The following is a 25,564-nucleotide window of genomic DNA, read 5'->3' as shown; positions in this document are numbered from 1 at the left end:
CGCACCAAACAGGGCGTCAAACGAAATCACAATGGCGCTCACACACACCGATCCTGTGGTCGTCTAAATACAGTTAACCAAATTTGAAACCCAGATACACTCACGGGGATGCACTCACCCGGGCACAGTATTTCTCTGGAACTCACAGAGTCATTCGTTTTACAGAACATTCATTCCAGAAAATGTAATAAGTTAACAGACATGAGTAATCAGCATTTCACACACGTCCTGTCGTACAATATTTGCATTTTTCAGGTGGATTGCCTTGTAAGAAGTTAGATTATTGTTTACAGAAACGCCCGGCCCACTCCCCATCAAACTATTTTCAATTACATCCTGTCAATAATTGAGGCAGCGGATGGCTCCACTTTTTCAGCTCAGGAAATTAATGAAGCGGGATTGGAAAGCCTAGAGCTCCCAATGTAATTAAAGTCAGGCTGAGGGTCAAATATTCCAAAAAGGCTGGATTCCAAATTTGCACTATGCCTTTTCACTCTTGAACCCAGCGACGGGACTGAGGGCAAAGGTGAGAGGATTTTCTGCCCCCCCCCACCCCACTCTGGAAAGGGCGATGGGGGAAGGGAGACGTGGGCTGAGGATAGGATTGGGATCAGCTGTCAAACAACCTGTCCACTGCCCAGCCTCTCACACAGGAAGAGCAATGGGCCCTTAAGCAAGATACCGGGAGGATGGACTGTGGAACCTGTGAGAGCTATCGTGTGAGTGAGAACTATCAATTTAGTAATAATAATAATCATCCTTGCATTCAATATCAGCACTTTTAACCTCAAAACATCTCTTCGCAGGAATTTGCTGTCAAGTTGATGCCTTTTTTGTTTGTAGGCCAACACGGCAACCAACTTGTGCACAGCAACACCCAGAAACAGCTGTGTAATAACTGACCTTTTTTTTATCAGGGCAGAGGGAGGAAAACTCCCTTTTCTTTTCGAATAGCATTGTGGGATTTTTAACGTCTCCCTGAACAGGTACATGGGATCGGTCGATTGGTTTTAACATCTCATCTGAAAGACAGCACCTCCAGCAATGTGTGTGTGTAGTTGCTCATCACTTGATGAGCTGGACATTTTGGAAACTATCCCATTTTGCTTTGGTTTCTTGCAGGATCAGTGTCCCTTGAGGCATGTGTGCCTTCCATTGCAAATTTCAATGAGGGGTGTATTGGTCTTTATGAAGAGGACAATGAGGAGAAACTGTGCCTTTGTGGGCGAGGCAGAGTCAGGGTGCCCCATTGTGGCGCTGGTTCCGTTTGCTGGGTCCCCATTTACAGAGACTCTCTGTTCCCGCTGGGGTTTTGTCAAGGCAGCAAAAAACGGGGAGGGGGAGTATTTTTTTGAGGAATGTTTATTTAATAATCAAACTTGAAAGAAACGCAAACCAGAGAGCCTGCCCAGCGTTAATGTCAAAATGTAGAAGAAAGTTTCTCTGTCTGACCCTGTGTTTGAGTGCAATAGCTCCAGCACAGAAATTCCTAGCTTTAAGGGGTTGCATTGCTCGATGAAAGGAAGCAAAACGTCAAATGCTTCCGCAGCCTCGCCCCACCTGGCTCTGTGATCTCCTGGGGTCCTCCTCCTCCAGCCACTTCTTCTCCTCTGCCAACTCAGGCATGCTGCATGTCCCACACCCCCTCTGCCACACTGTGGGTGGGAGAGCTTTCGGTCACTTTGCCTTCGCTCTCTGAAACTCTTCCCCCCCCAAACCCTTCCTCCAGCCTTGCTCCCTCACGCTCTGCTAGGATACCCTTTGCCTCTAAAGAGACTGGTGTGCACACACACACTCACACTCTCACACACACAGACTGGAACAATGAACATCCAGGCAGCACATCCACTCCAGCCCCGTGTTGTGTAATCATGTTGCCTGTTTATCACTGTTTATTTGATGTCCCTGCCCGTGTTGTGGGCTCTACACCAGCTGTAAACAAGACTCTACACGTTCTGTAAAACACAAAGGCCTGCTCGTACTCTTGAACACCACAGATTACAGAATCGGCTGTCCCCAACGGCCTGTAGCAAGCTATAATAGCCCCGTGGTACCCTTAACGTCAGAAGGATCCAATTCACGACAACGCCCCTAGTAATTATTGTGAAGCCACAGACTATGAGTGCAACATATCACATCAAACCCACCTCCCCACCCCCAGTTTGTCAAGCTCGGCACCATATGCCAAGGCTTCTGTATTCCTTATGGCTCCTCATTCTATTAGATCCTGGAGTGTGTTGGATCCTGGAGTGAACGTGAAAGTCTCTAGATCTTCTTTGGGGAGTGTAGAAAAATCAGCTTCCAAATTGAGATGGAATTTAAGACTCGTTTGTTTGCTAAAGTCTCGCACGATCTAAAATTTTTGAAGGCAAAGATCTTAAGCCTATGAACAAAAGAGATTTTTGCAGCTCAGGCTGTTAATAACGAGCCAGAACCCTGTTGTAAACCCTGTTAGCTGAACAATGGGCCGAGTGAGTGATTGCAGGAGAGGTTCCCAGCTACGGGGCAGGTCTGGACATAGTTGAACAATAGAAATTGGGAAGATTAACAGAGAAACAGGACTGTCTGAGCATAAATTCTCCTCAGTGGTTGTGTTTGTAATCTGAAGGCCATCACTGCAAATGTTCTTTGTTACTTTACCAATGCCTTGTTGCTGTTATTGGCAGCAATTTAACAGCCAGAGATTTTACTTCAATGGGAAGTGAAGATAATGCCATCTGCACAGGATTAAATCACCGTGGGATCAACTGGGCACATTTCACAAGTGAGCGAGTGGGAGCAAATGTTCAGTCTGAATGTGGGAAGCCAGTTTTCCCAGAGTCCCAATCTAATAATAATGCTAATGCTTGCATTTGATATGGCACCTTATTAAGTCGTTGAGACGTCTCAAGGCGCTTCACAGAATATATTGTAAAGTTGATTGACTGTGTATTTTATGGGCGAAACGTGGCAGCCGATTGCGCACGGCAGTGTCCCACAAACAGTCGTGGATTGAGGAACCAGATTTTGAGGGATTATATACCAACGGGAAAGCGATCTGCCAATCGACTAACAACCATGTTCCTATTTTGCTGGGTAAATGGAGGCATGTGGAGTAAGGAACTTGGCTAAGGTTTTGCCCTGCCTGGGACTCAAACCCGGATCCTCTCACTTGTGAGACGAGTGCTCTAACCACTACGTTACAGGACTCCATAACTAAAACCAAATTTAAGCATTTCCAATAATTGAAAATTTTAAGACTGAAATGATCGGATGGGTTCTGACTGTTGGTGGGGGGGATAATCTTGGTTCTTGCAGACCCTGTACCGATTGTTCGCCCCCATACCCACCCCCCCTGAAGGTTGGAGGAAAGCAGAACAGGAGGGCTTTACATTTGAAGAGCCGTTGGGGTAATTACTAGCTTGGTTTCTGAATCCCGGGAAGGCCGCTCGCCGTCTGCTATCTTATATTATTGTGAACAGAAAAAAACAGTGGCGGCTCTGTTATTTTGTCCTTTGGCTTTATTTGAACTGGCAGCCCAGCAGAAAATCAGGCAACCTCAAAAATTCCTGTTGACGTGCTGAAGCTTCAAAGCTGATATGTGCGTGTCTCCCTCGAAGAGAGCTTGCTTGTCCCGAGCCACGTCCTGTGGTCTGTTTGACTGGGGTTAAAATGTTCCTCGTCATTTTTCCTTTTATTTCACTAGAACCTGCGCTCATTCCTTTCTTTCCTTCCTCTCTTCTTCTTCCCATCCTGGCCCCTTGCCTTTACCCCTTCTCCGTGCGCTCCAAGACGCTTATCCTACGTGAACAGGGCTTGATGCCAGGACATAGAAAGATAGGAATGGGAGGAGGCCATTCAGCTCCTTGAGCCTGTCCCACCATCCTATTAGATCATGGCTGATCTGTACCTCAACTCCAATTACCCGCCTTAGCTCCAGGACATTTGACTCATTTAAAAAGCAGCTTTGATGCTGTGATGAGGGTGGGGGGCAGGAGAAGAGACTAGTGTCAGCCTAGACTGTGAGCTCAGAGTCCCCAACATGGGCCTTGAACAACAAACTTTGGACTTGGAGGCTCCAAAGCCAATTCCGGCATTTTGCTGATTCTGGAAACACCATCCCAGTCAGACTGGGATAACTGCTGCAGCTCTAAATCTCAGCGTTCAGCACAGATGTCAGTATCGGGGGAGGGAGTTTTGGGTTGCAAATGCATTTTGACTGCGCTTGGCTCGCTAAATTATTCATGGACTTGCTGTTGTTTCCTGTCTATTTGCAACAATTTGCTGGGATGTTAGTTAGGTAAGACGATCTGTATACTGCCGCCTCATCTCGTCCGATGTCCTTCTCTCACCTTCTGTCCTCTCCTTCCTTCCTGCCTGTGTACAGAGTCAACAACCTGAGCCCCGCTCGATGGGAACATAATCCCAGGCTAATGAACGTGATGCTCTCTTAACACATATGTCATCCTGGCTCAGTTAGTAACAGCCTTGCCTTTGAGTCGGGAGGAACTTTGAATGTATAGTCTTGGCTGGCACTCCAATGCAGTGCTGGGTGGGGGGTGGTGTGGGGCTCTATTGTTGGAGGTGCTGTCTTTTGGATGAGATGTTAAACCCGAGGTTGGAGGTTAAAGATCCCATGGCACTATTTGAAAAGAGAAGAGAGTTTCTTTCGCCCCGTTTCCTGGCTGACTATCCCTCCGGGTAAAATTGTTCACTCACTTCTTGGCTGCGCGTGTGACTTCGCTGTTTGTTTTACGGCTGCCGCGTTCATCCACAAAATACATATACAGTGCACTTCACGGTAAATCTTGTGAAGCTCTTGAGATGTCAAGGGTCATTAGGGTTGTGGCTCCATATAAAAGCCAGTGGCCACATGATCGGTCAATGCCATGCCAAAGAGAGCTGTAGCCCGCGTTCCCTTGTCGATCCTGTCCACAGACGCGATGCCTGGAGATAAATCTCAGCAACGATCCATCCTCCGATACACTTAAGGTATCACATCGCCATTCCCCTTGACAGCAGCAGCTGCTGAGCTGCAGTCCACCATCTGTCAGTGGAATAGATACTGATCCATGCAGCTTGAGTCCGGCGCGCTGCACTGCTCTGAGTACCCTATTTATAGGCTGATTTGGCCTCTCAAGGACCTACCCACAGGACGAGGGATTGTTTTTCTCAGGAAATGCCAGGAATTTCTAGTAAGCCAGTGCACGTTATTGTAAGCCTTGTTGTCAGTGGACTGGAAACTCGCCCCCTTTGTTATTTTAATACGACTTTTGTTCAGCTGTCTGGGTGAGTGCTAAAGAGACTTTGGGCTGTTAACCAGGCGCCTGTGGTTATTACTGATAGCCTGGTGAGCAGTGACCACGAGATCTGCTCAGGACTGAAAGCGGGCTTAATTTTGTAGGATTCTGTGCATTTTCCTAAAGGTAGAGAAAGGGGGGGAACAAACAACAACAAATCACATTTGTATAGAGCCTTTAACATCGGGAGGACGTCCCAAGGTGCTGGACCGTCAAGGATTTGGACCCGAGCTGGGGTTTGGGATCAGGAGGAGTGGAGAGTAGGGGTAGGAAGGTGACCGAAGATCGGTCAAAGAGGAGGGTCTTGAGACAGGCTTTGAAGGAAGGGAGAGATGGCTGGCACTCACTCAAAGGCTGATAGCTTTTATACAGGGGGCAAGTCTTCTGTGGTATGGGTATTCAGTAACCTTGCTGACAAACAGAATTCCCTATAGTCTTAGCCTGCGCCAAAGTACCAGCTTCCACTGAATACGTCAACATATCATGAAACTCGCTGCAAAAGCACCGGCCTGTGTATAGCACGGGGACATTACAATAAGCTTTGCATTTGATATAGTGCCTTTCATATTGGGCGCACTTCACAAAGCACTTCCCAGGATTCACTGTGAAGTGTTGTGTATGTTGTAGGTGAGCCATTCTGGTTTGTGTGTACATGCGGATACGAAGTAAAACAAACAGCAGGTAATCAGAAATCTAGACATTTATCCACATTCTTCGGCGTCTAATGGATTGAGCCTGTTTTCACCCACAAAGGGAAACAAGCAACTGGTTGGTGAAGGAAATGCAGAGGTTCCTGTGTGACCCTGGTGTTGCGTACCTATTCCTGGTGCTAACTAACACCCGGGAATTTTACCGCATTAAAAAGCTGGCTTGAACCGTTCCTATCAGAGCAATGGCACCGGCCTGCTCCATGCCACCCCCGCCTGACCAACCCCACCATCGGGTGGTCGAGCCTTCAGCCTTTCTGCCCCCACCCGTTGGAACGCCATCCCAGAGACCCTTCACCTCACTCCCTCCCTTGCCTCCTTCAAGGCCCATCTCAAGACCCTCCACTTTGACTGGGCCTAGGCTCACCCTCCTACCCCTACCCTCCCTGCCCTTTTCCCAACGCCCAGCTCGGGTCCAAATTCCTGACGCTATCCAGCGCCTCGGGACGTCCTCCCGACGTGAAAGGCACTGCGTAAATATGATGTGTTGTTGTGTGAGATGGATATCTGCCTCTGACAAACTGCCCCATGAGATGTGGAAAGGAGACAGATATGTCCAAGGACGCATTAAGCAGTTCTGAGGGATCTTCGGTGGATGTGTTGAGGGTCACCGAGTGACTTTTAATCTACCAAACACACACAAAAAAAAATCCTTTCAAATTCACTGAGGTGAGCTCACAAACAATAGATACTGCTTTGGGAAGCAAGGTCAATGAGATACATTTCCACTGTTCTAAAAAGGGTTATGCAGAAAAGATAGGTAAATGGGGTTAAACGATCTGCCACAGTCCAATATCTGCCACGGACGAACAGGCTCGGTGGGCTGAACCGCCTCTTCCTGTTCCTGCATTCCAGATCACGGCGATGGTCCTCTACGGTTGCCATTGTCCTGTCCTGTCTTGTGCTCAGCGATGATCAAAGTCAGCGGCTTTCGGTCTTTGTGGGTTGTTTTTGCTTCCATTTTGGACACGAGGATTGTCCACCCCATCCTCCCTTTCCCCTCAACTCTCCGAGAGGAGGGGGCTGTGGGGTTGGGAGGGGGTTCAGCGAAGGCTCAAGGTTACGGTTCCCGATGTTCAGTTTGAGATGTGCCCAGTGGCCGGGGGCTCTGGTCGCTATGGCGATTATCCACAAGGGGGGCCATCAGCCTGTTCAGATCAAAAACAACAAAAGAAAAAGCATGTTAATAATTTGTTGGGGAAGATGGGGGGGAAAAGACGATTCAAATAAATGCATACAATGCAGTGTACATTTGCAGAGCGCCCCTAATGTCGGGAGGAAGTTCCAAAGCATATTCACAGTGCTGGACAGAGTTGGGGAGGGGGTTAGAGAGAGATAAATGAAAGCGCAGTCACAGAGGCACATTTTGAGATGCGTCTTGAACGAGTAGGAGGGACGTCTCAATGGAGTTCCTGAGAGCGAAGCTCTGAATTCTTGTCTCCTTCCAGTCTATTGTCTATTTTCGGTTATTTTTTGACGCAGACTTTTATAGGGAGGGATACTGTCTGAATTCAGTCATTTGTAGCACGTCCCTATCAATACTTTAACGTGCGCAAAGCGGCAATTTCTTACAAGAGTAGACAGACGGATGTAGCTTTAGAAACACAAATACCTCGCTCGTCTTAGAACAGAATAGCTCGACTCTGTGATGGGGTGTGGGTATTCTGGAAGGATGAGATCAGACGGGTTGAAGGGCCCCCTTTGACTGATCTTTATATCGTCCACCACCCGCTGAGTCGGGCAAATAAAACAAAACAATCCCAATTCACCCCAAAGGTAAGGACGCTGACAGATTGCTCTCTGCTCTGCGGGAAGTTGGGTTAATCAGGTGCTCCATGTGCATCTGCAGCATTCGCAATACGACCCATCACTGCTCTGTGAATGGGCCGGCAATGCAATGCCCTTCACGTCACACCTGAAGACAGGCTGGTTGCTCGAGGGAGGCCCCTGCTTGGGCTTTCCAACCAGCTGTTAAAAAGATTCTCCCCTCAAGATCCAAATGGCTTGGAATCACACAGTCTAAGCTGACATTCCGGCGCTGTGTTTCGGGCGGCGGGTTGCATTGTCGGAGGGTGCCCGCCCTTGTGAAGCGCTTTGAGGCGTCGCGACAATGTGAACAGGCGCTATATCAAATGCAAGGAATATTATATTATTATTATTATTATTATCCTAGTCAACCTCGCTCAGAGCTAGTCACTGAAAGGTCTTGTGTTATGGCGCAGCGATGGGACAAACAGCACCAAATCACATTTGGATAGATAGCGCCTTTGGGTGAGCTTTACCTATCTCTGGGTTGTCTCGCTGCCGTCATGCTCTGGGGTGTCAGAAGTTCCTTACGTGGCCGCCCTCGGGCTGGGGCTGCCGGCTCCCGGCTGCGAACACGTCCTCTGCTCGGAGTGTGGAGGCATTGCTGGAGATCGCCGACGGGTTAATGGTGACTCTCGGGATGTAATGGTCATAGGGATTCTCCAGCTGCTGGAGCAGAGGGGGAGGGTTGAGAAGGGGTGAGAGAAAGAGAAAGAGGAGAGTAGCACAGACTAACATGGTTGAGTTTCACAATAATAATCTTTGTATGTGGTATAGTCCCTGATCACTTCTTCGAGACCTCTCAAACCGCTTCACAGAATGTCCTGTGAAGTGTAGTGACTGTGCATTTTGTGGGCAAGATCACGAGCACGCTCGTAAATGATTAAACCAAAATGTCTTTTGACTCCCTCCACCACGTATTCTGGCCCCTCACCTCCTCTCAACACGGACACGCTAGTTCCGAATCCCTCCACCTCGCTTTCCCCATCCCGAGAGGATATCAGTCATTTTGTAACTAAAAACATGCAGCAACTCCTTCCATTTAACCCTGATAATAATTGTTGGTAATTAAGCTAATGATATTGTTTTCCAACAGCTCGAAAATAAATGTTGTGTTTATTAAATCCCAGAAGACGGCACGCGAGGTCGCTGGAGAGAATTCCTCTCGTGCGATTCCGGCCTTCAAACAAAACCCAATTTCTGCGGGAAATTCAGGAGCCGCTAATCGGAGGCATCAACACGCAGCGCAATCATCGGTGCTGTTATAATTAAAAGGTGTCTCTGGATCAGGTGGTTGTGGGTTTCAAGCACCCACGCTGGGGTCAACAGTGATGCTCTCGTGCTATAATAATAAAATAATATTAATCCCTGGATATAGACCCTTATCACTTCTTCGAGGCGTCTCAAAGCGCTTCACAGAATATACTGTAAAGTGAATTGACTGTCTATTTTGCGGGCTACGCTGCGGAGGGGGTGGGAGGTTGCATTCGCATTGTTGGAGGAGCTTTTGGATGAGACGTCAAACCAAGTTCCCATCTGTGCCTGTACAGGTGGACGTTCAGCAGCCTGTGACACTATCGGAAAACAGAAAGGAACTTGCTTCTCCCTGGCAACAATCCCCCAGATCAAGTTGATCATTCACTTCACGGTTTGCTGCGTGCAAATTAGCTGCTGCGTTTAAAAATAATAAAATATAATCCTTGCGTTTGATTATAGCGCTGTTCACGTCTTCAAAACGTCTCAAAACGCTACACGGAATATATTGTAACGTGAATTGTCTCCATATTTCTGGGGTTCGTCTAAAAAAAAAAATGCAGCAACTGCACTTCACAGTTTGTGAAACACGACGAGACGTTCGCGATATTTTTAGGCGCCGGTTCAAACGCGAGGATTGTTATTGCATGTAATGCGTTTGGGCAGAGTTGTTTTGAGAATTTGATATAATCTGATTTGCAAGGTCGAGGGTAAATCACAGTCGAAGGCAAATGGGAATGACTTAACTGCACGGTGGCTGGAAGCACAGAAAAGGAAATCCAATCGGAGTGTTGAAATTGGACATCCGATATGAAATCTTTTGGGCCCAGGACTGAGTTTGATTACAGTATCTCTTTGTCTCACCCGGCCAGGCTTTGGCAGATGAAAGAGCGAGACAGCACAGAGCGAGGCACTGAGCAGGGGAGAGGCTGGTGAGGACTGAGCAGGGCAGTGTTTTAGTGGTGAGAGAGTATTGATGCTGTGATGTACTTTACAGTGTGAGATGCAGTAACGTAACCCCCCCCTCCCACTTCCCCCACTGCCCCGACTCCGAAATATAAAGCGACTCACGTTATTTTTGTTCATCAGGGCCATCTCTGTGGGCTGATACACGCTGCTGCGAAGTTGGCTGCTGTAACCACCGTAAGGTGACTGGCTTTTGTTAGCTGCAAAAAAAAAAAGCCCAAATCCACAGGTTATCCACACAACCCCTTCAGTAAGCGCTTGTTATCCAATATCCTCACACCAATAATTGACCATTCCGCTTATAAGAATTCCTATGTTTAATATCGTGCCCGATCACGTTGTCGAAATGTCCAATGTGTTGCATTGGGTACATGGCAGAGTGTTTGGGGGGGGATGGATCAGGTGAAGACGAGACTCCACCAGAGAGCAACCCCCACCCCCCCAACCACCCCAAGTCTCACCTGCATTGGGCTCATCCATTGAAAAGGCTTTGTTCTCTATGTACATGTGCTGAGATTGTTGCTCCTTGAGAATGGTCTCGTAGCCCACACCCCTGGTGGGATACACCTCCTCCACATAGGTCTGCTCCATCCCCGCCTTCGTCACCTGGCAGATCTCGGGGACAATGTAGAAGAAGAGAAAGACCCAGGCGTTGGCCACGAGAGCGATGCCGAGGGTGGGGTCGTCCCAGCCCTCGCGCCCCAAGGCCTCGTTCCCGTAGACGTACATGGTGATCCAGGCCACCCAGATAGCGACCGAGAGCCAGATGGTGACGAGGATGAACACGCCGTGCTTCTTCCAGTGTTTGAAGCTCCCCCACTGGCTGGTGAAGCCCAGAACTAGGGTCAGGGCCATGAGAACCATCACGTAGATGAGAGCCATGGCAAAGTCCATGTTAGCGATGTCGCAGGGATCTCCGAGCACCGGTGAGGAGGTGGCGTTGTTCCTCAAGATGGTGATGACCAGCCACTCGGTGTTGATGATGGCCTCCACCAAGCTCAGGGTCAACGCCAAGCCCATCACACGCCAACCATTGGGCCCCGAGTTCTTCCTGCTCAGGAAGTTGAGTCTGAGCGCGTGCGTCAGCAGGCAGGAGAAGCACACGGCAAAGAGGAGGCCGAAGAGGAACCTGCGGGAGGCGCAGGTGGCAAAGTTCATCTTCACCACGAAATCAAAGACCAGACAGAAGAGGCCGAGAGTGCCGAACAAGAAGAGCAATTGAGTTCCGACCGTGCTCTTCTTCTTGCCCTCCTGGATGAAGGGGACGCTGGCCAGCAACACCAGCGCCAACACGAAGCAGCTCAGCACTCCGGCCCCGCTCAGCGCCTGCAGGACGATGCCCCACACGGCACCCAGGTCACACAGGTTGAAGTAGAGGGCGTTCACGTCGGGCCCGCACCCCTGAGGTACCATGGCAGCTCCAACCAAGGGCAGGACACTGACACATGCCCAGCTCCAGGGCCAGCCCGCCATCGCCACCCACTGGCCTCCCCCCTGGGCTGGCGCTCTATGGTCCCCAACCTGTTGAGGAGGAGAAGCGAGGTCAGTCAGCAGCCACGTGATGCTGCGGTGCAAGAGAGAAGGCATCACTGAGCTGCGAGGGGGGGGTTGGGGGGCACGGGTGGGGGAGAAAATCGAGGGGAGGGGGTGGGGTCTGTGTGTGGGGGTGCAGGACGATGACTAAAAGTGCGACAACAATAACAAATTACATTTAAAATAAAAGTCAGCAGGTCAGGCAGCATCTCCGAAGAGAGGAAAGTGAGTTAACGTTTCAGGTCAATGACCTTTCGTCAGAACTGGGGGATGTTGGAAGGGAGCAGTTGATAAGGACCGGCAGAGATGGGAGGGCGGGGAAAGAAAGACAAAGGAAAAGATTAGCTGGAGGACAGGAGATGATGGGATCAGAGGTATTGACGATGCAAGAAAAAAGAAGGCAATAGTTATTTTACAAAGAACATTTATATAGTACCTCACGTCGGAAGGACGTGCCAAGCCGTTGGGACAGTTAAGGGTTTGTACCCGACTAGGTCTTGGGAGTCAAGGGGGTGGGCGGGTGGGGAAGAGTGTGGTCGAAGGCACGGTCGAAGAGGGAGATCTTAAGTCAGGAGTTGAATAAGGAGATGGAGGGAGGGAGGGAATCAGAGCGGCTCTGGTATGGAATTCCTGAGTAACGGTGGGGGGAGGGGAAAGAGGCAGTGAGGTGGGGAAGTGATGCACAGAGTTATTTTGCCCCCTTTGAAATGCAAACCTCCCCCAATTATCCAATTAACACAAAAAAACACACAAAATCTTTCATTCAGAGGCAGAGACTGGCACAGGTTTGCAAACGAACAGCTCAGTAATGAGCAGATGTTTGTCAAATCAGCACTGGTTGGTCTTGGAAAATGATTTGCTAATGAGGTTTGGTCCCGAAATTCAGGCACTGGGGGGATGGCTCAACGTTGTTTGTAGCCGTGGTTACAATCTCCCAGAGAGCTGCATCATAGGGCTCCCAAATGACCACCCGAAGTCCTGAAATTCCAACCTGCTATAGCCTTGAGACAAATTTTTTTGCTTTTAAAATCCTTAAGGGAATCCCAGCCAACTCTTCAATTCAGTCGTCATTCGTAAGGTCCTCCTTTCAAAGTCCTGGCTTCCAGATTAGGCTGAACCCCCCCTCTCCCCCCAAATTTCTTACATTTAAATCTGAAACGTTAAGACAAAATGGGCTAAGACTGGGTGGCCGTTCCTGAGACTCTACAGCAGCAGAATTTGCGTGCGTTCCTCAAGATGTTCCTCATATTAATTGTCGCACGGAGCAATTTAAGGAAATACCCGCTGGCTATACCTAACTGCGATCGCCCGGTTGCTCCCAATCTCTAATATCACAGGAAACACCATAAAGTGAAGTGACTGTATTTTGTCCCACAAACAGCCGTGGAGTGAGCGATCAATTGTATTTAGGGAATTGTCGGCCGGGACACGAGAAAAGGCTGTGATGAGTCTCAAAGAATTGGAGACTGGGTGCGGAGAGGTGAGGTGAGTGCGGGCAAATTGGCAATTGCGGCGCTAATTAAGAAGCAACAGCCCATTTTGTGGTGTTCCCTTGTGCTAATTAATACCACGAGGGATAAGTGGAAATTTAGCCCCACGGTTTGAGTTCCTGGTTCCTTGTCAGGGTGGGGCAAAACTTGTGTGAAACATCAATTAATTAATTAAATTAAGTTATTGTTCAGGCCCCACTCCCCCACCCAAGAAAAAGGGTCAGAGTTATGCCGAAAGGTGTTTATAAACTTAATACAATAAGATCATTATTCACTGGCAATGAGTACCTGAAAAGTGTTGACAAGCGACTCTGTGTAGGAGTGTGTGGGTGGCGCAGGGAAGCTGTTATTAATAATATAGCATCTTCCACATGCAATAAGTGCCCTGAAGCGCTTTACAAATTATAATTGCCCTATGAAACAATATCCTGCTGTACAGTATATCTATTTATATCCCAGCATAGATAACAATAACTTTATTGATAACAATAATAATGCGATCACTCAATCCACGACTGTTTGTGGGACGCTGCTGTGCGCAATTGACTGCCGCGTTTCACCCACACAATACACAGTCAATTCACTTTACAGTATATCCTGTGAAGCGCTTTGAGACGTCTCGAAGATGCAATAAGGCGCTGTATCAAAGGCAAGGATTATTATTGTTATTATTCAGTCTTAATTGTCAACTCAACTCAGGAACCCCTGTGTACTAAACCCAAGCTCCCTCCGTCTCTGTGTGAGCTTCACACACAAACCCCAAGGCTGACCCGAAGCCCTGGTCTCAGACTTGCCACCTCTGCTCAGGGAGAAGCCAGAGTGCGGTGGATGTTCAGTTGCACTAACAACTGAGAACAGTCGGGCTTTTAATCGCCGTCTTGACCGGACTTGCCCTGCTCCCCTTTCTCAAAGCACCTTGTTTCACTATCTGATTCACTCACTGCCACCCGACCCGGGCAATCTGAATTAACACAAGACGTCCAACCTGAAAATCAGCAGCAGAAGCACAACACACACACACACAGACACACACACACACAGACAGGCACAAACACACATAAAAACACATGCACCCACCCACAAAAACACATATAAACACACACACACAGACACACACCACACAAAGACACATACAGACACTCACACACACACACACACAAAGACACATGCACACAGACAAAGACAGAGACACACACTCAAATCAGACCCAATCTTTTTATCCACTTTATCTCCCCCCCCCCACCCACCCACTCCACCCCCCCCCCCCCATACACCTTCTCCCCACGCTTTCCTTTTTTTAAAAAAAAAGCCCCCCAAAATTATGCTTTTTCTTTAACAACTTCAAATATTTTGCAACTTAATACATGTATGGGGGAGAACCTGTTGTGGCTGTGTTTTTGTGGTGGTGGGGGGGGGGATCCCCCAATAATCAACAATTTAATAATAATAATAATAATAATAATGATGAATTCTCATGATCAAGGTGCAAAAGACGGACAAAGAAATCCAGAGAGAGAGAGGGAGAGAGAGAGACATGGAGACGGAGTGAGATCTTACCTGAGGCAGCAGGACAGACTGGATACAAGTTCAGGCAGTGAGATCCCAAGTAAAGCAAAGCTCTGTCCTGGTGCCACACTCCTGGGTTTGTGTTGTCAACTGACAGATCCAGGAAACCGAGGCAAAGTCAGCTTCCTCCGCCACCTCCTTGGCACTCGCTTAATAGTATTATTATTATTATTATTATTATTATCCCACTTTCGGACAGACGGGAGTAAAGAGGAGAGAACTGCACTCACTGAGTGAGTGAGCGAGCGAGCGAGTGAGTGTGTGACTCCAGCCTCTCAGCACTGACATCAGAATGTGACATCAGCCTGTGAGATTCAGCACAATCCTAAAGGCTGATAGCGTCTCCCACACCAGGGAACTCTTCCCCCCCCCCCCCCCCACTCCCCCTTCCCCACCCCTTCCCCCTCCCTAATTCTCACACCAGCTGTCAATCCAGACCTGCTCTTTTGTGCACCGCCCCGCTCTTCGCCCACAAAATACCGTCGCACAGTAAATCCCGTGAAGCGCTTTGAGATGTCTCGACGCCGTGATGATAGTAATTATAATAAGGATCATTATTATTAGAAGGCGCTATACCGAACGCAAAAAGATTATTATTATTGTCTGCCCTTGTTTCAGGCATACTCCCTTGCGTTAATAATTGAATTATTAATTTCGCCCACAAAATACAGTCACTGCATTTTGCAGTGTATCTGTGAAGCGCTTTGAGACGTCCTCAACGCCATGATAAGCTGCTATCTCAAATGCAAGGATTATTATTATGTTATATATTATATTATAATGAGGAGGTGTCAGCCTGGCTCACGTGATAACACTCTCTCTCCGTGTCTCTCAACTTTGAGTCAGAGGATTGCGGGTTCAGTCTCTCTGTGTTGGGGCTTTGCGCTCACGCAGTTTAGGGTGATGTTCCAATACAGTGCTTGGGGGGGGTGGGGGGGTGGGGGGCGGACAGAGAGAAAGCACTGTGGTGTTGTGAAGCACTTTGTAAGTTCTAGACACTGTAACAAGCGTTTTTATTATTATATATATATACACACACACACTGCTGTGCGCAACTGGCTTCCCCGTTTCGCCCACAAAATACACAGTCAATTCAACAGCAACAACAACAAAATTACATTTGTATAGCGCCTTTCACGTCGGGAGGACGTCCCACTTTCACTTTACAGAATATCCTGTGAAGGGCTTTGAGACGTCTCAAACACGTGACGAGGCGCTATGTCAAATGCAAGGATTATTATTATTATTATTAATATTATAAGACCCCAAGTCTGGGCAGAGCAGGAGGAGATTTACTTGGTATCTGAAGCGTGAGAATCAGACAGGCGATGCATTTAGCAGGAACTGAGAGTTTCCCCCGAAGGGACCAGCAAGGTTAAATGTTTTGTTGAAAACAGAATTTTTTCTCATGACCTCTCTGTTTTCTGAAAGTTTTGGGAGTTGAAAATAGTTCCCTCTTTTGCGGGTTCACTACATTTTCTATGAGCAAAGAAACTCTCTCTGTGAAGTGATTTAAGAGCACAGGAATTTCGGTGAACAGGAAGAGGACATTCAGCCCATCAAACCTGTTCCGCCAGTTTATTAGATTTCTGCAGATTTTTTGATCCCGAAGGTCTGCCTTTTGGCCCTAATGTCTCAATTTGAGCTGTTTCCATGAAATAAGGTAATTGGAGTTGAGGTACCTATCAGCCATGATCTGATAGAATGGCGGAACAGGCTCGAGGGGCTGAATGGCCTCCTCCTGTTTCTAAGGTGGCCTCTCACACGTAGGGATTCTTCACGCCCACAAAATACACAATGATTACACATGGCTGTGAATCCTGTGGAGCACATTCAGACGTCCTACTGACGTGGAAGATTCTGGGCATCAAGTGTAAGGATTATTATTATTAATATTATTATTCTCATTACTTTCATCAACAACCACTCAGGGGTGGGACCAAAGTAGCTTTTATGTAAGGGTTTGTGTGTGTGTGTGTGTGTGTGTGTGTGTGCGTAATTTCAAAGTGCATAGAAAAATACGGTGCACATATCAAATTAATCTGGTTTGAATGAAGTAATAATTCAAATGCAAAGTGCAAATAATTACTGTTTGCATTGGCCAAAAATTCCTGTGGGCCGGGGCGTAGACTCAGGCTGGTCTCCTGAGACATGCTGACGCCCTGCTGAGCAGCCCGCCCGACCAGCCGCTGAAAAGTACCACGCCTTACCACGCCATTCAGACGTGTCAAAGCGCTTCACAGGATGGATTGTAAAGTGAACTGATTGTGCGTATTATGGTAGCGAAGCGAGGCGGCCAATTGTGCGCAGCAGCGTCCCACAAACAGTCGTGGGATGAGTGACTACATTTTTTTCTGGTCACTCAATCCACGGACTGGTACCATCCTGTAAACGTATACGGACAGGGCTAACAAGAAGCACGGCCACTGGTTGCGTTAGGCTGAATAGAGGTGGTTTATGATGGAAAATTGGCCAGTTCTGTTCCAGGGTGGTTGTTGACATCGGGAGGTTGCTGAATAGAGGTGGCTGTTCTAAACAGGTTTAAACTGTAGTATTTATCCTCTGGGACTCTTATTACCCCTCTTGGACCAAGTTATCGAGTCAAATACCCTTCATTGTAAACTCTTTCAACATTTCTTTCTTTACTTTATATTTACTTGTGCGACTTGTTTATAATTACAGGTTATTAGTGAGGAAAGATACGTACACGTGTATCACGTCAGCTAAGCAATTACCTCCATCTCGTGGCTGCCTGTGGGAATCACATGCCTTCCACACGTTGACAGCACTTCCAGAGAGACCCCTGTATGTGGACCGGCCCAGACTGATCCAACGACAGCAACTTGCACTTGTATAGCGCCTTTCGTGTCTCGGGACGCTTAGATTCAGTGCAGGTCTGAGATACATCTGCCCACCATCGGGTTGAAGGATTGTACAATAGGCACAGACTTCCTCGCCAGGGAAATTTTGGTAAATTACTAAAAATCGTAAAAGCAAAAAAAAAAAAATCGAACTTTTTTTTTGACACTCTCTAAGACGTTGCCCCCCCACCGACATGAAACTAAAACAACCTGCGTTCACGTCGCCGGGCCTTCACCCGGGCAGGGGTGTCGGAGCGCTCAGCAGTGGCGGAGCTTGTGAAAGGCACGATATCAATGTAAGTTGTAACATGACGCGAAATGAGTTTCCGCAGATGGCTGTTCGAAGCATCGCCTGCTTGGAGACATTTGGAAGATCGAGGGGTTGTGTGAAACGTGAGGATTATTATTCCCACCTTCGCCCTTCGCTGTGGGTAAGTCACACATTGGGTCCTGTGCTCCGCTTTCATACCGAGTGCGTTTGATCCTTTGTTTGCAATGGTCCGGATGTGATGGGAGAGAGAGACAGAGAGAGAGAGAGAGAGAGAGACACCTTCTATGATCTGGTAATTATCGGGTGGATCTGACTGTCTTCAGCGCACGTGCTGCTCAGCGAAGTCCATGTTATTACCCGTGAATTAAATCTGACTTTTATAACCTTGCGATACTGTGTGCAAATCGGTTCGGAGGTTCAGCAGCACGGAGCAGTGGCCCTCACTGCTGTGCGGTTTTAGCTGGTTAGACTCCAGCAGTCCCCCCAACGCATGCTCCGGGCTGCCCCCCCGAGCCTCGTCTTTTGCCAACCCGCGCCTAATACTTTCCGGAATTAGGTAAGCAGGATGCATCCCTCCAGGAGAGAGAGAGAGAGAATGCGCATTCCATCCCACCAATCTATCTCTGGGATTTCCACGTGTAGGTGGGATGCATGGAATTCTCAGCTCGGTTTGGATACTCTTAAGCAGCGGTGATGGGTTTCCACACACGTATCGGACACTCGGTTGACCCAAAACAAATCGAGTAAAAACGTCCCCCATAAGGATCACGCAACGAGGAGGAGGAGCGTCTCCCTCCGGTGGCCTTGTTGGCAAATGCGGCCACCGAAAATATTCCCGGAGTCCGGAATATTTCCCGTCGGTCTTGAGCCTTCGGAATTTAATCAAGTGTATTGAAAGACTCTGCGAATGCATTCGGACTTTATTTGCAAAACATTTCTTGAGGGTGGGGAAGTGGGGTGGGTGGGGGTCGGGGGGGTGGGGGGGGGGTTGGGGGTGGGGTGGGGTTGTGTTTAAGAACTGCGGGGAAAACCGGCTTTCCGAATTAGAATGCTCCGTAATTTCCGCCCATTCTGAACGTTTAAACGGTTTTACGGCTGAAACTGAGGAGGAACTTTGGTGGCTATAGTTGTTAAATCACCCTCGGGCAGGGGCGGACTGTGAAATTTCTGTGAAATTTCCCGAGCGGCCCCTGTGATTTGCTCCCGGCACTTCCCGCCCGGCGCAGCTTAGTTCAATGGATGTTTCGTGCCGACCTGCTGCCTCCCCACCCTCCCTCTCCCCCTCCACCCCCCGCCCCCCCCCATTTTCCCCTGACAATCCCGAGCCCCAATGGGGAGCCAGTCCGCCACCCGGCCTCTGGGTAAAGACAAACTTCCCGGTGTCTGTCCTGAAAATTGCTCCCCGAAACCGGGCCCCATCGTTCTCCGCCCGTCCGCCTGCGAGCGTCGAGAAAGACGAGGCCAAACTTGGTTACAAACGCGGGAACCCAGCGCCGACGGTGTTTATTGCCACGTTTCACTTCCAGTACAATAGCATTTACGACACGTGCAAACGGCACCGTTTACCACAAGCAAACGACGGGGGTCGGGATGTCTCTGCCTTGGGGTGGCAGCTCCCGTTCTGCGCCGCTGATTCACGGCGGAGGTCAAACGCACAGCGGACACGAGAAGCTCACGACATGAGGAGACGTCGCGGAAATCCATCTGAAGGCTTTCTCCTCTCTCTCGCTCCCCCTTCTCTACCCCCCAACCCCATCACACACACACACACACACACACACCCACAGGAGGGCAGCTGGTCACCTCTTGCAGAACGACCTGACGACCTCCTTGACGGTGACTCGGAAGCGTTTGCTCACGAAGCAGTACAGGAAGAAGTTGACGGCGGTGTTGGTCATGGCCAGCATGTTGGCCAGGTCGAAGGCCAGGTGGACCTTCCAGTCCCTGTTGACCGAGGAGACGTACAGATGGTAGATGATGACCACAGTACGAGGGGCCCAGAGGATGGCGAAGACGGTAGTGACCGCCAGGAGAATGGCCGTTGTCTTGCCCGAACGCCCGCTGGGAGCCCTCCTGCGCCCGAGCTTGTGGACGATGATCGAGTTCACCACCAGGAACACGGTGCACGGCACAAAGTAGATGATGAAGCAGTGGGTCCATACCAGCACCTGGTCCAGCGGGGTGGGGGGGCTCCTGACCCGCCACAGATCCGACCACCAGTAAAACGGCACGCCCGTCAGGAGGGAAGCCACGAAGACGGTGGCTATGACCTTGTAGGTTCGGCCGGGGTACGAGACGGCTCTGTACCTCAGCGGGTGACACAGGGCGTAGTAGCGGTCCACGGTGAGCGGAACAGTGATCCAGATGGAGGCGTGGTTGGCGGCGAACTCCATGACGCTCACGCTGTGGGCCATTGCCTCCGGCAACTCGCGGGCCAGCAGCCCAGCCTCCAGGATGAAGCCCACGAACACGATGAAGAACTGGGTCAGCAGGTCGGAGGCCGACAGGGCCAGCAGGTAGCAATAGGAGGACTTCTTGGTCTTGGCGGCCAGGCTGGAGAGGACCACCGTGTTCAGGACGTTCACTGAGGGTAAAGGAGAGAGAAAGTTACCGCGAGTACACACTGAGCTCCGCTGGACCGTGTTTTGATGGGAACAGAATGTACCTTCACATCAGCACGTCCATGTGGCAACGATAAGCCAGTCAGACACTCGACCATCGAACAAAAACACACACACACACACACACACACACGTCTCCATCCATTCACACACCACGTGCCTGCAGCCTGCCCGCCCCCCCCACCCCCACCCACCCCGAGCTCTGAAATTACACTCAACCTGCAAGACTGTTTTCTTTTTCTTTTTGGTCAGCCGGGGAGGTGGGGTGAGGGGGTGTATCTGACACACACGGAAACCCATCACCGTGCTTAGGGGAGGGGGGTCTGTCTCCACACCAGATTGATCGGGTAGAGATTCATCCCCGGGAATAAAGTCCGTTTGACTCTTATTAACAACGTAGTATTTCAGAATTCCAGGAGTCCAGAATTTCTTAATCCGTGTGATTGGAGGAACGGGCAAAGAAGGGGTATTTCTTTCAAGAACAAAGGGGGTTAAAAGAAAAGACGACTTGAAAGTTAAGGCTGAATTCATCAATTTGCAAAGTTCTGCACCCTCTGAAATAACAATAATAATAATAATCTTTGCGTTTTATCGCCTCGTTAAATAGTACGTAAATCTAGACCCGGGTGAGATTTCTACCCCACCTCATTGCCTCCCCAAACCCCACACCCCCCTCACCCGCCCAATATGTTGTCGTTTCCACCCGTTGGGTCAGTGAAGCTCCTTTGCTCTGATTTCGTCTGATTGCTTTACCACTTTCTGTGATCCAATTCGAATGGCTGTAACACAGCAAGTGATGAATCAGCCGTTGATGTCGGGAGCTCTGTGTGTGTGTGTGTGTGTGTGTGTGTGTGTCTGTGTGCACGTGTGTGTGTGTGCGTGTGTGTCTGTGTGCACGTGTGTGTGAGAGGGGATGGGAGACCTGAGATAAATTCAATTCGCAGGCACCAAATGCAATGTTCCTGCCAACGTGAGTACAAGCTCTGGCTGGTAATAAGATCTCTCTGTCTGAAACATCGTCATGAATCACTGCTGATTGCTGCCGTCTCAAGACCTTCCTCTTCGACCGCGCCTTCGGTCACGTTCCAAACCCCCCCACCCTCCCTTCCCCCCACGCCGCCTGATGCCAACCCTCAGCTCGGGTGCAAACCCTTGACTGTCCGGCCCTTTGGGACGTCCTCCCGACATGAAAGGCGCCGCGTAAATGTAATTCGTTTTAGTTGTAGTCTCGTGGAAATTTTGAAACAGTTTTTTTTTTGCGGGGGGAGAGGGGTACAAATTGGGCTGCAATTCTGAGTCTAAATAATAATAATAAAGTGTAGTGACTGTGTACTTTGTACGCAAGCGCGCGCAGCAGGCAGCAGCCCGCAGCCAAATCTTCGGATGAGACGTTAAACCGAGGTCCCGCCTGTGCCTGTTCAGGTGGACGTTAAAGACCCCATCGGCGCTGTTCGAAAAAAACTCTTTGCTTTGGTGTTGTGTGTAGGACAGCGATCTGAAGCCTTGGCTCTTGGACTCCGGGACTCTACACCGCTATATAAAGGCAAACTGTTGTTGTGGCTGACTTACCAGGCAATCCCAGGCAGAGCAGGACGCTGTAGTAAACGAGCGGGATGACTCCCAGGACGCAGGGCGATTTCTCCATCTCCGCTGCCCCCACTCCCTGCGAGGGGCCCGGTGGGGTGGCGTTGTGCCCTTCGCTCATTTCCCCTTCGATCATTTCCCCCGTGGGCAGGAACATGCGAGCGCCTGGGGAGCAACCGTGCGAGTGGCCAGTGTGAGACCCGTGGAGATGCTCTGGGCTTCCTTCAAGTTACTGAGAACATCAAACACTGTTAAAAAAAAACACAAAAACGACTGCAGATGGGATGTTAAATGCACGGATTATTATTCTAATTAGGGCTATATTGTCGGCTCGCAGCAAAAATAGCTGACGATTCTCAGAAATCCACGATGTGCCGCTACAGCGTGTGATGGAGATGGGACTTAGACAACCTGAGCTAAACTGTGACAAAATACTGATCATGAAGGAGAGTGAATTGTTCTCCATTGAACCAGTTTTATACAATCGGGACCTTTCGTCCCCTTTCCGCCCATTTATTCCTCTATTATGTCAACATACAGATCCATCTGGAAAGGGCGTTGTTATAACAATAATAATGACAATAATCCTTGCTTTTCACATAGCGCCTTATCACATCGTTGAGACGTCTCAAAGGTACTTTGCAGGATACACTGTAAAGTGAATTGACTGCGTATTTTCTGGGCGAAACGCGACAGCCAATTGCGGGCAACAGTGTCCCGCAAACAGTCGTGGATTGAGTGATCAAATTTTTTTTTAATGATGATAATCCTTGCATTTGATACAGCGCCTTTCGCGTCGGGAGAGTGTCTCGGAGCGATTTTGCTGTAAAACTGCGGCAACCTCGTGTTTTCGGCCGTTCCCCAAATCTGTTGGTTTTAATATAATCTGGGCTGACGAGGAGCCGAGTTAGAAAATAAACCGTTAGCAAAGAAGCCACTCACCTCAGCTGCTCACTGTCTCGCTGGCTGTACTCTCTCCCTGTCCAGGTTGGTGCAGGCAACTCACATCTCTCTTAAGCTTAATACCTGTTTGCGGCAGTGATGAAGATGTTCCGTTCTGCCTCTGATCTCTGGACAAAACGAACAGTCAAAAGACTCTTCTTTCCTGACCCCAAACTCCTCTCCTCGTCCTCGCAAGCCGTAAAGGGCTGAAGCGGGCAGCAGCAAAATAACCTGCGTCCCGAGAGCGGAGGATGTCGGGCGCAAGACAGAAACGTTGTGTTAAACAGAGAAACTATTTCTCCGCTGCCTCGTTCGCTCGTTCGCTCGCTCGCCCGCTCGCCTGCGACGAGAAGGGGGGAGGGCTGGAACGACGCAGGCAATTAGAGGTGGAGCCGGAGAGGCAGGTGAGAGTCCAGAGCGTCGCAAATGAGGCTGAATGCAATTTATCCATGCTGTCGCCAAGATATGAGAGCGTCAGGCACAGAGGGCTCTTGTTGGTTTTAGCCCCTGTGCTTGATCAGCAAATGCGAAGCCAGGCTGAAATCTTATAAATAAGGATGGTCGCCTCGCTGCCTGTTATGCTCGACCTCACAGCAGCCTCGCAAGTGATTGTAACGGGCTGATTCGATTTAATACCGTGTGGATGGCAGGGGGCAAGCAGGCGGGTGGGTCAGTGGTGGTGGTGGGGGTGGGAGGGCTATTTGCGGGTTGGGGGTCGGTGTTGTTCTGCAATTTAAATGGCGGCTAATTTGTTCGCCCTTTCAGTCGCCGCTTGACGTAATTACCGTTTAATGCGTAAATGAACTGTGGCAATTTAGAGAGATTTCTGTGCACGCCACAGGTCTCAGCCACAGGTCGCTCGCTCACACGCTCTGTTTCTCTCTGACTCTTCTCGCCTCGAGGTTGGGTGGTGGGGTGGGGGGGAGGGTTGTGGGTTCATATCTGTTTGCGGGGACGTCGCTGTGTGCAAATTGCCTGCCTCGTCAGCCCGCGGTACACAATCGCTACACTCCGTGATAAATCCCGTGAAGCGCTCACCCTGTGAGACATTTCGACGATGTTCACAGTTCGGCAGTGATTTGTAAACAGCGACCCATTGACACAAGTGCCTCCGGCAGCCGAAAGCTTATAACAAATAGGTAAATAAATAAGTAAATAACAATAATCATCCTCACGCAGTGTGTGCGCTAACCCGCTGTGGCGAAATGAAGCCTTGCACATGTCACACGCGGTGTGCCTCTGTGTTACTGCAACAGCTGGTAATGTCAGCTTGTGCGAGGGCATTGGTGATCATCATTTGAAGGCGGATAAACCTCCAGCAACGCTGCTTTCTGTGAAACATGCACGTTGCGAAGATTTATCCACCAATTGTAAACCAGTGTGTCTTCTCCTTTCCCCCTGAAGGAGCTAACTTTTAATTTCAGCGTCTCTTCATATTAGTTCCATCATAAACAATACTTTTGTTTGAAGGCGGGCCTCTGACTTCGAACCGTCTCGAGCGCTAAGTCTAAGCTGACACTCCGACTCGCTGGTGTTGTGTGGCATTGTCGGACGGAGGTGCCGTCCTTCGAATGAGACGTTAATCCCAGGACCTTGTTCGGGTGGAACTGTTTTAAACGGTCCCAAAAAATCGCCATGACTCATGGACTTATTTACTTATGCACGGAGGCCAAGGATAACGGAAAACGGGTTGGAAGCACATTTACAGAACAAAAAGTTTCAACGTCATCGTTGATAAGACGCTGTTGCTACAGGATCAGTGTAAAATCCGCGGTACTCAGACGAACTGTTTGAGACGAACTGGAGACAAAGATGTTGTTGTGGAGCCGACGCCAGGCGTCTTTACAAGGTCGACGCGTATCGTTTTTAACAAGATATAAACGTAAAGGATAATTCTCAACGAGCCTAGAAGAGCAGGGGTTTGGAGAACGGACTAACTACCCGTGACCAGGCATCTTAAAAGGATTTACACGAAGGAAAAGATCGAGGCAACCATCAAAATACTGATCAACGATCGACACTTAAAAAAAACAATCTTGGTATTAGTCGGTCAAGTTGGTTCTTCCTCCATCTCTTCCACAACATTGGTCCAGCCAACTTTACTCGTTGTGAATTGTACTGACTATGCGTAAGCATCACCTTTGGTTGATTAACTGATTGTAACTTATATAACCTTACTAATTTGCATTCATCAAAATCAATTGATTGAAGAATTTGTGTCGGTCCTTACTTCACCTCAGGGTCACAGGTTCAAGTGACTCCTACACGAGGCACTATTAGAAAAGAGAAGAGAGTTGCTCTCTCCCGGCAATCCCCTAAATAAAATTACTCACTCAATCCTTAGCTGTTTGTAGGACGTCGCTGTGCGCAAATTGACTGCTGCGTTTGCTTACAAAATACAAACATTGGACTTTTACAGTCTATCCCATAAAACATTTAGAGATGTGAAAGGCACTGTGTCAAATGTGACAAATGTTAATATTCTTGTTAGTGACTGTGAGTTTTTGTAGGCAAACCCAGCTGGCAATTTTGCACACAGCGATGCCCCAATAACAACTGTGTCGGGAATATTGTTGGGGCATCATCAGCCAGAACGTGGGGAGAAACTGTCTCTGATGGGGAAGGAGTTCTGACAGCGTTATACGAGGCTCTGCATCAAACCCAGCAATTATTATAATGAATAA

At 49.1% G+C, this 25,564-nt stretch overlaps 2 protein-coding genes and 1 long non-coding RNA gene across 4 annotated transcripts; 1 reads left to right on the top strand and 2 right to left on the bottom strand.

Annotated features, from left to right (window-relative positions):
• Positions 1-571: 571 nt before the first annotated feature.
• Positions 572-9,163, top strand: LOC103175563. The gene is made up of 2 exons (XR_487510.1): positions 572-719; positions 8,923-9,163. It is a non-coding gene; the product is annotated as an uncharacterized LOC103175563 (long non-coding RNA).
• gprc5c (G protein-coupled receptor, class C, group 5, member C) lies at positions 5,962-14,938 on the bottom strand. Of its 2 annotated transcripts, none has more exons than XM_007888660.2 (5): positions 14,593-14,938; positions 10,474-11,533; positions 10,118-10,212; positions 8,269-8,461; positions 5,962-7,134 (listed from the first exon to the last, which is right to left on the bottom strand). In XM_007888660.2, exons 2-4 carry the CDS (start codon positions 11,483-11,485, stop codon positions 8,309-8,311), a joined length of 1,260 nt encoding a protein of 419 aa, XP_007886851.2. In that variant the 5' UTR covers positions 11,486-11,533; positions 14,593-14,938; the 3' UTR covers positions 5,962-7,134; positions 8,269-8,308.
• A 4,594-nt stretch (positions 14,939-19,532) lies between these two features.
• On the bottom strand, positions 19,533-22,095 carry gpr142 (G protein-coupled receptor 142). Its single transcript, XM_042342562.1, has 3 exons — positions 21,924-22,095; positions 20,906-20,908; positions 19,533-20,317 (listed from the first exon to the last, which is right to left on the bottom strand). The coding sequence occupies exons 1-3, from the start codon at positions 22,093-22,095 to the stop codon at positions 19,533-19,535; spliced, it is 960 nt and encodes a 319-aa protein (XP_042198496.1).
• Positions 22,096-25,564: the final 3,469 nt, after the last annotated feature.

Source organism: Callorhinchus milii, unplaced genomic scaffold, assembly GCF_018977255.1.
Source record: "Callorhinchus milii isolate IMCB2004 unplaced genomic scaffold, IMCB_Cmil_1.0 Scaffold20, whole genome shotgun sequence".
Classification (NCBI taxonomy): Eukaryota; Metazoa; Chordata; class Chondrichthyes; order Chimaeriformes; family Callorhinchidae; genus Callorhinchus; species Callorhinchus milii.
This window is presented reverse-complemented; position numbering and strand designations above follow the sequence as displayed.

Excerpts from the sequence above, each read along its gene's own strand:
- gprc5c (XM_007888660.2), bottom strand. The coding sequence starts at position 11,485 with ATGGCGGGCTGGCCCTGGAGCTGGGCATGTGTCAGTGTCCTGCCCTTG. Across the intron at positions 10,213-10,473 it reads AATGGATGAGCCCAATGCAG|CTAACAAAAGCCAGTCACCT; the intron begins GTGAGACTTGGG and ends TTTTTTTTGCAG. Across the intron at positions 8,462-10,117 it reads CCCTGATGAACAAAAATAAC|CAGCTGGAGAATCCCTATGA; the intron begins GTGAGTCGCTTT and ends CCTCTGCTCCAG.
- gpr142 (XM_042342562.1), bottom strand. The coding sequence starts at position 22,095 with ATGTTCCTGCCCACGGGGGAAATGATCGAAGGGGAAATGAGCGAAGGG.